The sequence below is a fragment of the Pistacia vera genome, unplaced genomic scaffold (assembly GCF_008641045.1).
Source record: "Pistacia vera cultivar Batoury unplaced genomic scaffold, PisVer_v2 Contig609, whole genome shotgun sequence".
Classification (NCBI taxonomy): Eukaryota; Viridiplantae; Streptophyta; class Magnoliopsida; order Sapindales; family Anacardiaceae; genus Pistacia; species Pistacia vera.
The window spans coordinates 504871-516913 of NW_022196456.1; the positions used below are offsets into that span (position 1 = coordinate 504871).

At 36.7% G+C, this 12043-nt stretch overlaps 1 protein-coding gene across 2 annotated transcripts; it reads right to left on the reverse strand.

Moving 5' to 3' along the window:
- Positions 1–6877: 6877 nt before the first annotated feature.
- Positions 6878–11507, reverse strand: LOC116110653 (proline-rich receptor-like protein kinase PERK15). 2 transcript variants are annotated; one of them, XM_031396870.1, is made up of 10 exons: positions 11343–11507; positions 11027–11294; positions 9922–10413; positions 9565–9651; positions 9386–9456; positions 8904–8980; positions 8631–8778; positions 7937–8095; positions 7338–7658; positions 6878–7216 (listed from the first exon to the last, which is right to left on the reverse strand). In XM_031396870.1, exons 1-9 carry the CDS (start codon positions 11382–11384, stop codon positions 7350–7352), a joined length of 1653 nt encoding a protein of 550 aa, XP_031252730.1. In that variant the 5' UTR covers positions 11385–11507; the 3' UTR covers positions 6878–7216; positions 7338–7349. The 2 variants fall into 2 exon arrangements, with proteins under 2 accessions (XP_031252730.1, XP_031252729.1); XM_031396869.1 differs by having other exon boundaries at positions 11027–11507.
- Positions 11508–12043: the final 536 nt, after the last annotated feature.

The following is a 12043-nucleotide window of genomic DNA, read 5'->3' on the forward strand; positions in this document are numbered from 1 at the left end:
AGACAGTGATAAAGAGGGGGGATGGAGGCTGTCGATGTTGCTGTTATTTTAGGTTGCTTCAGGACATTTATTTCTTGTGTATAATGTTGTATTTTCATGTAATTGACACATTTTAGATTTACAAATGAGCAATTCAGTATTTCTTTCCCTTTTTTGACTTTGAGTTTATTTATGATCTTGTTAAATGAAATTAATATGTGTTGATGCAAATAGGTTGTCAAATTGAGGAGAAAAGATGAAATTAATACGTGTTGGGCATGATCGCTTAAGCGACGGATGATATTGCTTAAGCGATCAAGTGATTCCTATACTAGATCATTTAAGCGAGATATGACATCACTTAAGCGATCATGGACTTTAGGATATTTTGACAGTGCCTTGGCCATGCTTGCTTAAGTGATGTACGGTATCGCTTAAGCGACGAAGGCTAAAATGCACGATCGCCTAAGTGAGATCTAAAATTGCTTAAGCGATCATGCACTTGAGGATGATCTTGATTCTGCTTTGGACTTGATCGCTTAAGCGATATCTAGTATCACTTAAGTGATAAAGGCTAAATATACTGGATCGTTTAAGCGAGACCTAGAATCGCTTAAACGATTATGCACTTGGGATTATCTTAATTCTACCTTTGACTGAATCGCTTAAGCGATGTATGGTATCGCTTAAACAACGAAGGCTAAATATACTGGATCACTTAAGCGAGACTCAAAATCTCTTAAGCGATTATGCACTTAGGGATGATTTTGATTCTGCCTTGGACTTCATCACTTAAGCGATGTTTGGTATCGCTTAAGCGATGAAGGCTAAATATACTGGATCGCTTAAGCAAGACCTGGAATCGCTTAAGTGATCGTGCATTTAGGGATGATCTTGATTCTGCCTTGGACTTCATTGCTTAAGCAATATATGGTATCGCTTAAGCGACGAAGGCTAAATATATTAGATCGTTTAAGCGAGACTTGAAATTGTTTGAGCAATCGTGCACTTGAGGATGATCTTATACTGCGTTGGACTTCATCGCTTAAGCGATGTATGGTATCGCTTAAGCGATGAAGACTTACGTATATTGAATTGCTTAAGCAAGCGATGACATCGCTTGAGCGATCGTGCACTTAAGGATGATTTTGACAATAATTGGCCTTGGTTGTTTAAGCGATTTATGGTATCGATTAAGCGAAGAATGCTTATATACACTAGATCGCTTAAGCGATCATTTTTTTTTTTTTTTTTTTTTGGATTATTTGACAACCCCATAGTAAGTAACATTAATGTTACCTTCGGACGTTCACAACGTCATAAGATTCGGGAGAAAATAAGCAAATTAGCCTTGATTACTTAAGTGACATCAATTATTAACACATATTAAGGCTAATTAAGAAGGATTATTTGACAATCTAATTCCATCAACACATATTAAGGCCATGTAAGAAGATTATTAACGTTAATTTAAACCTCGGGCATTCACAACATCAAAATATAACAGCTACGATATATGATATACAACCGTTTGATACATGGATGAATATCATAGCACACTAGTGTGACACGTTAGTAGAAACGTATCTCATTTCACAAATATGGATGGTTATGATTAAATATAGAGCTAACCCATAATACGGAATATATTTTCTCACTCAAATGTACACAATATCAAAAGATTGAGGAGAAAAGAAGCAAATTGGCCTTGGTCGCTTAAGCGACGTAGGCTATCGCTTAAGCAATCATGGCTTATCTATATTGGATCGCTTAAGCGAGATCTAAAATTGCTTAAGCGATTGTGTATTTGAGAATAATTATTCTAAGTACAAAAGTAAATTAGCCTTGATCGCTTAAGTGATGTTAGATCTCACTTAAGCGATCTTGTACACATAAGTCATGATCGCTTAAGTGATAGACGACATCGCTTAAGCAACAAGACAATTTTCTTTGTACTTGACTGTTCCTTTTCAAATTCAAGATCGCTTAAGCGATCCTGTACAAATAAGTTGTGATCGCTTAAGCGACCAAAGCCATTTTCTTTATACTTGACTGTTTTTTCTCAAATTCAAGATCGCTTAAGTGATGTCATCTCTCGCTTAAGGGATCCTATACCGATAAGCCGGGATCACTTAAGCGATAGACTATGTCGCTTAAGCGACCAAAGCCATTTTCTTTGTATTTGATTGCTCCTTCTCAAATTCAAGAGATCGTTTAAGTGATGTCATCTATCGCTTAAGCGATCCTGTACAGATAAGTCAAGATTGCTTAAGCGATAGACTACGTTGCTTAAGCGACCAAAGCCACTGTCTTTGTACTTGATTATTCCATCTCAAATTCAAGATCGCTTAAGCGATGTCAGCTTTCGCTTAAGTGATCCTGTACAAATGCCCCAATGATCTTAGAAGCATGATACCTCTATTAAATTATAAAAACCCCTTTAAAAATTGTCATAAAACCTTCTATAAAATATTAAAAAGCTTTTTGAAGATTTACTTTAGTCAAAAAGTTCAAATGAAACTGAAAATTGCAGTAAGCTTGGGCTTGGTGCTGCTTTTTACAGCTCACTCGTGACTAATTTAGTAAATTGATTGATTTGACACGATAATTATTTTGATAATATTTGTTTTGTTTGTCTTACTTTTTAGGCAACAGTCAGTGCCTTATAGAGGTAATATGAGAAATTTTACTTAAACCCTTTTTTAAATGGATGAAAATGAAAAATAATTAATTTTATGTAATACAATATAAAAGATGATTTATTCAAGGTAACAATTAAATTGAAAACAACAAGTCTTCAACGACTGGCCTTGACAACTTTCTTGATTCACTAATAAGTCTTCAACGGTTAGCCTCGACAACTCTGTCGATTTCATCATTCTTCTTGATGGCAAAGCTGGAAATACAATAACATAAAACCAATTTAATGAACTACAAAAGATTGGCATACAGCCAAGAGAAATATAATAAGTTCATCAGATCGCTTAAGCAATCTACTGTTCACCAGATTTGATGAGCAACAAATCACTTAAACAATATTCTGTAGCTTAAGCAATCTGGTGTTCACCAGATCTGATCTGAGCAGCAGATCGCTTAAGCAATCTTTGGCCGCTTAAGCAATCTTTGGCCGCTTAAGTGATTTGCTATTTAGATATGTAGATAACAGCTAATCGCTTAAGCGATCTAACGGCAGGTTGCTTGCTTGTTGCTTCTAATTGATTCGAATCTAATTTTCTTGATCTGTATGTGATCGATTCTGGCAATTGCTTTTCTTGTGGCCAGGTTGCTACAGATTAAGCACTTATTCATCCTCTAAGGAACCTCATAGGTAGATGGAACATGCTTAACTCTTTTTCTCCCATTTTCTGTCTTCTTGAATGGCGAATGAATGATAATGTCAACCAACTCTGGCGGCTCCACCCACTACTCTTCTGGAGGAACTGGATATATCGTTTCTAAATAAGCCAACATGTAGTGGTTTGCCATATAGAGAGGGGAGCAAAGTTCCATGTAAATTTTTGAACCAAAATCTGGCTTGTGTTGGTGTTTCGGTGCTGCTAGTGCATGAGGTAAGGTAAACGTTGAATGTCAAGCACTTTACAGCTGCAAGTTTTACTAAGAAGGTTAACTAGAGCATCCAAACCATAGTCGTGCATGGAGAACTCTTGAGCATTGAGAGGATAGGCAAATAGTACATTTGACAGTTCCATACATTCTTGCAATAATTTTTTAGCTAATAAAACAAGGATTGTGGTAAAATTATTTGACTCCGTATGACGCTCATGGAACCACCATGACAATGTCCTCTGGATTGCATAAAAAAGGGAAACAATTGGAATCTCTCTTTCTATTAACAACTTCGAATTTATGGACTTGGCTATGTTCGAGGTCATGACATCGAACCTTCTTCCAAGAAAGTAAGCTCTACTCTATCGCTCGAAACCAACATCATGCTTAAGATACTTAACAACTCTATCATCCTTGATTTGGATTTGTCAAAAGTGCTCCTCGAACTCATCAACTCGTTAAGCTTTTGCTGCGACGTAGTATGTCTAAAGGAGGCCAACACACTTAAACTTTTGTTTTATGTTCTCGCCAAGGTGCCTAGAATCTGTGATGTGCTTAAGGGTAAATAGTGGCAATCCCTTTCTTTATAGAGTTGTGCCTATCGGATATTATGCACAACTCATCACTATCAGGCACTATCGTAAGTAATTGCTTAAAAAACCAAGTCCACAACTTGTCGTTCTCAAAGTCAACCACACACCGTGCAAGGGGATATGTGTGATTCTCGCAGTCCTGTGTAATGGTCACCAATAATGTACCTCCATAATTTCCAATCAAAAAGCAACCATCAACAGCTAACACCTTTTTCATGTTTATAAAACCCCTTATAGCAGCACCATAAGTAACAAAAAAATATTTAAACCTCATATTCATGTCCCACTTCAAAGTCGTCTTGCATTGGTTTGTCAACTCAAGCATATAATGGTACGCTTCTAATACTACGTACCCGTGCTCTAGCGTGTTCCTCAAAAAATCTTGTGCATGTTGTCTCCCTTTCCAATATTTCTAATAACTAACATCGCATCCCAACTCTATGTACACAAGTCTCTGAATGTCCTTAGGAGATGGACGTTTCCTTTCAACAAACTGACTTTTGACAAATTGTCCATAACATGTATGTGTGTGCTTGTCTTAAATATGTCCCAACCCACATGTGTGCTCATGGGTATACGTGCTAACAATAAATTTTCTGGACTTCACCAACCTTCAACAATAAACCTGCCACTTGCACTTTCGGTCAAGATATGAAACCGTCACTACAGATGAATTAGACTTTTTGATGATGAACTCAAAATTACCTCTCACGGCAACAAGTTTTAGCTTTCTCACCACTCCCTCCCCACTTCCTTCTTGTTGTCAAATAAATACCCTACGCGCAAGTCCGATCCATCAGTAAAAACATAAAGTGATTCACTAGTACCCGCAGTTGCCGCCTCTGAACCTACATAAAAGACCATAGTGTTCTCTTCCTCACAAACTACACTTTCTACATAATCTATATTTATAGGAATCTCTACATCTACAAGAACATGTACGGGGTCCTCCTTATCCATATTTTCATTCTGCCCCACATGACCAACCTCATCTACAATGTCCTCCTCACCATCCAAATTACCGCCAACTCTTGATTTTTCAACAAACAAATCAATACCCTCGCAGTTAAAATTAAAACCAACATTCTCCCCACCCAAATCACCGCCTACTCTTAAACCAACTTCCAAAGTTTTATCCACAACTGAAATCGTTAAAATGGGCCTTGAACCATCATCGACCACATCAAGCATATATAACTTCACATTTTCATCAGACATTAACACAACAAGGGGTACCTTAAAATTTGCAAGAACTCTGCTTAAAACATACTTCATAACAATAACACTACGTGAGTAACTCAACCCACATCTTCTAATGATTTCATCAATCAACTCATCAAAACTAACTTCTGTACTCACAACAATTGCTTTAACTTGTTTGCTCTTCCCAATCCACTTCCAGCAACTTTCTTCTTCCACCCACTTACCAAAATATTAAACATCTAAAACAACTTGTCTCATGTCTAATAATAGTCAAGTACCTATAATGCAAGAAAACAAAAATTAATAATTGATATATTAAGGGTTAAGAATCTAACTCAACACCAATCAAATGCAGCCATTTATAGGACAATCTTCCTATATGACAAAATGAAGGAATTCTACATCTTCAAAATGACCATAATATAGTCTATGCCTTAGGATTATGTTTGTGTGTGTGTAAGGTTCAAGTAAAAATATCTCTATCAGTAAGGAGATGATAAATTGAACCTATTTGATATCCTCACATGATAAATTAAACTTATTATAACATTTTCTAAGGAGAGGAAAAATAATCTTTTTAATTTAAAACTTTAGAAAAAATAAAATAAGAGATGTAAGGAATGGAAAGAAAAAAGGTCAAATCAAAAGGAGTGGTTTAAAACTCAACCGAGGGTGAAACTCGGTAAAGTTGTTGGGCCTCGGGTTGACCAGTTTAATCGGTTTGATCGGCAGTCAAACCTGATGACAAAAAAATTTAAAATTTAGCAAATACACCCTTAAAAATTACAGTGAAGTCCATATAGGTTTGAAATTTAGTAAATACACCCCAAATATAAATCAGTCGACAACTAGTTGGTTGTAGAAACACCCCAAATGGAACTCCAATCGTCCCTTGAGTCCATTCCCCTTAAAATATACCCAAGATTTGGTTGAAATAGGTGTGATTTCGACCAGATCTCACCGACGCCGACATCGGCATTCCAGGCTAGATCTCACCGAAGCCAGCGTCGACAACCTACCCCAAAATTACTCCCCTCTTCCAGCCAATTTTGTTTGATTTCTAGTCGATTTACTCACCGAAAATCAACTTCGTCACCACCATTGCACTCACCGACACTCTCTCTTCAAAAGCCCCAACATCCCGGCCTTCAATTGTTCGTTGATCATCATCCGAAATTCTAGGGTTTTGGATAAATTGGAAAAATGTAAATCCAACCCCATCAAGCTTCCGAGTCTCAATTAAACCGGCCAAGCTAAGCCAAGTTTTAAAACATTGATCAAAAGTATTAGTTATTAAGATTAAGAGATATTATTTTATAAAATTAAATTAACTTTAAATAATATTATAAATTTATATGTAGATTAAAATTAATTAATATTCCACTATTCATACATGTAAATTTAAAAATGATGTATTGATATAGATAAATCATTGCATACCCTCGATAAACTTAGCTTTTTTTTTTTGTTTTTTTCACAAATCAATACATAAACAATGTACATATGTAATGTAATACATTACAACATTTAATTTGTCTGAAGATAATCATCTCTATCACATTTATATATTGCTCATCAACGGAACTAATCCAGTTTTAAACATTCTATTCATATACAAATAATACTAGCATTCATCTACTTTAAAATTGCCTTTTCCCCATTCTCCAACTATTCATTTCAGAGCGCAAAATGCCACATCTGCCTGCGTCAATTGGGTTTTGCGAATCAAGAAACAATGAATTTTCCCTATCGAATCGTTTGAGCTATTCAATTTCAGCTGAGTTGTTCCGGGTATAAAAACTTTGATATCGTGTGAACAAAGTGTGTTCATCTTGTCCAACCTGATATTTTCTTCCTTTTCCAGATTTTATGCGCTGCACCAATCAATGGAAGACATGTCTCAATTTTGTTATTGGTTCAGACTTTCTCATATGTGGGATGTAAATGTCGCAAACAATGCAAAATGGGAGGGGTACCAGTAAAAATGAGATTTACCAAGCTAAGCAGTCAAGAGCTTTGATTAGCAAACTTGGTGTCTTTCTCTGCTTTCTGCGGTTGCATCTCTTGGGTAGTTTGCTGGCCTTCAGTACTTGAACTAGATTGGTTTGGACCGTCATCGCTCGTCTGCCCACTGAATTCACTACTACCCAGGTCTAATATTTCTAGTGCCGCCTTCCTGAATTTCTTCATGTCCTCCCTGTATTTAATTGAGTTATATTCTGAGCTTCCATATGAACCATATACAGAGCTGTGTCCCGGTGTGATTCCGTCATTCAGATCTTCCAAAGGCATATTTCCTTCCAATGCTCGAACTATCTGCTCATATGGGAGTTGCAAAGGGGTCACAGGACAGCATAGGGTTCAATATTCCGATTCAATTCCAAAATCAGTTTTGGTTTTAATGAAATTCAATTTGTCAAACTACTGGTCATTGGAATCAAATATTTGATTATTTTGTTAACTTGCCGACTTTGAAATAGATTGAGACTGAAACCGAAATTGGTTACTTTGTAACAAATGAAAAATAACTTGATTATACTGAGAGAAGCTTGAGAAACTTATTTAATTAGAGCTAAAGCAGTTTGTGAAAGTACCTGGCTCATTCGTGGACGACGCCTTGCTGAATGACGTACAGAAGCAGCAGCACAAGCAACCATTCGAGCCATTTCAGTGGAGTCATACTCCTTCAACTTTGGGTCAACAAGAGGCCCAAAGTTGCCCTCTTCCAAAGCTTGAGCGAGCAAAGGTTTTGCCTAAAATTCATAATGGTTTCAGTAATTTTTCCTGAATAAACTTTTACAACTAAGAGACAAAAGACCCCAGCCTGGAATATGTAGAAAAGGTTTCACTTCATTGTTTGTACAAGATTTTATCCTAAGTACATATAGAAATACAGCATCTACAAATAATTATCAAGGCATCCAAATTGCATAAGAAGACATCAAAGGTTTTATCTAGAGTGAAAATTTGCATGTGCTTATCAGAGTTACATGCAGTTGGAAACTCAATCTCTTTCTGCAAAAGTTCATACTTATTTTGCCTTAACAGGCCATTACCTAAATTTATCCACTGATCATGGACCATGAAAGTAATGAATCAGCAAAATCTCTGATAATGAACAGCAATAAAACACTGCCACAACTATTAATTATTTTCCAAGTTTTATAAGTGACTTGTCCCCTTAATATTTCTCCAGACTATCTATGACCACGAATTTCCTAGAGGACCTGCAACAAAATAGATTTAGTCCTGTTAAACATACTGGAGCTCATTTAAGAGAATACATACCCAGTCAACCATGCTATCATCATCAAAGGAAGGATTTCTGCCAGAAGGCCGAAGCCCAGTAATCAACTCCAGTAGCAGAACCCCAAAGGAGAAGACATCTGATTTTTCAGTGAGCTTCCCAGATGCAGCATACTCCGGAGCCAAGTAACTGCATTTTGGTGAATGTTCGTGAGAGGTGACAGAGAGGATTGGTTCAAGACAATATAAGTAATTTTATTTGGTGAAAGCTAGCAAGGTAGTTATTGACAAATGAAACAAAAAAGTGAATGTTACCCAAAAGTTCCCATAACTCGAGTAGAGACATGAGTATCAGTATCTAAAGAATACTTAGCAAGTCCAAAATCAGCCACCTGAGTGAAAGAAACGAGTAAATTCATTCGTCATAATGTTACAATCAAAGCAGGTTTGAATTGGAGCACTAACATTGACATGAATGTGACTTCTAGAGTCACATGCAGTCTGAAATAACCAGCATGCTTTTACCACACCATAAAAATGTCCACTACTTGCAATGTTTAAGGAATCTTAGAAAAACATCCTTAGCAGCTAAAACTAAGTTTATCTTCAATTTCAGAGCTTGTTCCAATAATTTTTAAGGGAATAAAACCTAATAGTGCAACGGCCAGTGCGCTTCAACCAGGCAAGAACATTTTTGCAGGTATGGTTCAAGTATCGAGAAAACTGTTACACATTTATGATATATCTTAAAGCTTACAATGATAATGGGAAAACATCAAACCTATTAATCATCGTACCTTTGCCTCAAAGCTATTGTCAATAAGAATATTTGCACACTTTATATCACGGTGTATAATCCTGGGTTGACCTGAAGATAAATTGGTCTCAAAAAGAGTGAATCTTCAAGAACAACACCTTGAATATCACAATTTGCTTAAAATTTAATATGAGAAACTAGTATTGAAAGAATACTCACAGTCTTCATGCAGATAGGCCAATCCTCTGGCTGACCCTAAAGCAATTTTCATTCTAGTTGGCCAGTCCATAGTTGGTCTTCCATCTCCTGAAAATGATATTCAACTATGATGAGACCAGAGTATCACAGTTGATAAATTTCATTCTATTTTGGTAAAAATAGTTATGCTTGATTCTGAAGAACTTCATATAAGGAAAACTAAGTTAATAAATTCAATTCCATACAACGTGTATAGCTATAATATTGCACCAGGAGAATTTTGAAAGGATGAAAAATTGAAAGATAAGAAAATTAGGAATTTGTGAAAAAATTTCTTGCTCATCAAAGCAACAGAACCTAATCACAGAAAGCACTGACCATGTAAATGAAATTCCAAGGTTTTATTTGGAACAAACTCGTAGACAAGCAATCTCTGGGCCCCAGAAATGCAGTATCCAACCAGAGTCACAAGATGTCTATGATGGACACGACTAATGATCTCAACCTCTGCCTGAAACTCACGCTCCCCCTGTCCACTGCCAGCTTTGAGCTGTTTGATAGCTACCACTTTCCCATTAGGAAGGACTCCTTTATGGACATATCCAAATCCTCCCTGACCAAGGATGTTTGCATTAGAGAAATTGTTTGTTGCCATCTTTAGCTCTTCATAAGTAAATGTGCTCTGCAAACTTCCAGGACTAACACCTGGGGAAGGCGGTGGGAAAGGTTTATCAGCACCCAAACTGCCACTCGCTGAAGGAGTTTTGCCATCAGTGGATACAGGCACTGGGGTCGGTGCAATGCCAGGGGGTGGAGTAGGCTTTGGCAGCATAGGTCCTTTGTAATCAGCTGGTGGAGAAGAATAGTCATCTGGAAAATTAGAAGACCATAAAATAATATCAGCAGGCATGGTTATACTAAATGCCACAATACAGTAAGTATAACTTAAGTGAAAGATTTAAAATTAAATCAGGTTAATTTAGAATATACAAAATGAAGCCATGTTCAGCATTCGAATGGCATCAATGAATCAACCAAAAGCATAAACCCTAACTGATAAATGCAAAACTAAAGCAACTGGAAAAAAAAAAAAAAAAAAAAAAAAATCAAATACAAATCAAGGTCAAGCAACTCAGCTCTTCCCATTAAGCAGGAGATAGTAGCAATGCTTCCATAGCACCACTCTATTATTCTCAAGTACTTCTAATTTTAGCCGAAGTAAACAAACAAATTGCTGAAACAAACCAAATAAACACCAAAAGCAAAAACGAATTAAATATTTCAAACCTCAGCAGCTTCTAAACCAGCACCTAAAATTGAACTCAACAAACCAGAAACCTATAATTAAAACAGCATTTACTAAATAATAAAAAATCACAAAGTTATTAATGACCATTAAATGATCCTTCATTCAATTATACAACAACAGTCAGCATTATAAGTTCTTACATAAACAACTAGAATTTGTATAAGGTAAAATTACTTTTGGGCCCCTGTTGAGGAAGATTTTGAGCTGCAAGCTTCCGCTTTCTCCTTCTGTAGAAAAGGACGAAAATGCCCACAGCAGCTAAAACAATTGCACCGCCTATCACCACCCCTACCACAAGCCCCGCAATCGCCCCAGGAGGCAGGCCATTAGGAGCCGGCAGCGTGACGGGAATCTCCGGATTCGATCCATTAGTTGGAGTACTCGCCGCCGGAGACGTAGAGTTGGTCGGTGGAGACGCTGAAACGGTACTGTTAGTGGGAGGAGAAGGAGACGGAGGCGAAGCAGTGCCGTTGGTGGGAGGTGGCGGAGGTGGTGACGCGGCAGGCGAAGGGGACGGCGGCGACGAAGACATCGCCGGACAAAATCACCTGTAAATTCTTTTTGTTGATAAACACGAGGTTTTTGTCCTCTTGTCTAATGATTGAGTGTTTTAGACTTTAGTGTCCATGTTGAAACGAGGAAGAAGCTGGTGGGACCCCAGTTTGCCCGTAAAGCGGGGCGCTTTGTTGAATATTCTAGCTCAACGAGAGAATACGCTGTCGTTTTAATTGATTCTTCTGTCTTTGTCCAGAAAGGATTTGGAAAATTATTTTTTTTATATTTAATTATATCGAGGTGAGGCAGTATGCAGTTCATAAAATACAATAATTCTACGTATATTCTGTATATATACACTGGATACGATGAATATATAATTATCATGTATATATATCTTTTCCATAATAAATATATTTTATAATATCTACTACTATAATTATTGATATAATAGAGAGAATATAAACACAATGTTATTGGATCAACTAGGAAGGATCATCACCGAATAAGATTATGTTAATTACTGGTTTTTATAATTTTTCTTTCTAAGCTTAATTAATATTTAAAAATACATTGTTAAAAAAATTAATTAAACATTGATATAAATAATTAAATTGAGACGCTTACCGTTTGGTCCTTGTAGAGGAGCTTCAGTTCCATAATCCGTACTCGAGCTCTTTGTCTTGGAAGCTTCTT

Bases quoted from the DNA above. Each gene is read 5' to 3' on its own strand.
- LOC116110653 (XM_031396869.1), bottom strand. From the start codon at position 11,384: ATGTCTTCGTCGCCGCCGTCCCCTTCGCCTGCCGCGTCACCACCTCCG. The intron at 10,414-11,026 runs GTAATTTTACCT...CTAATTTTCCAG, and splicing joins TCCTCAACAGGGGCCCAAAA to ATGACTATTCTTCTCCACCA. The intron at 9,457-9,564 runs GTGAGTATTCTT...ATTTATCTTCAG, and splicing joins GGCCTATCTGCATGAAGACT to GTCAACCCAGGATTATACAC.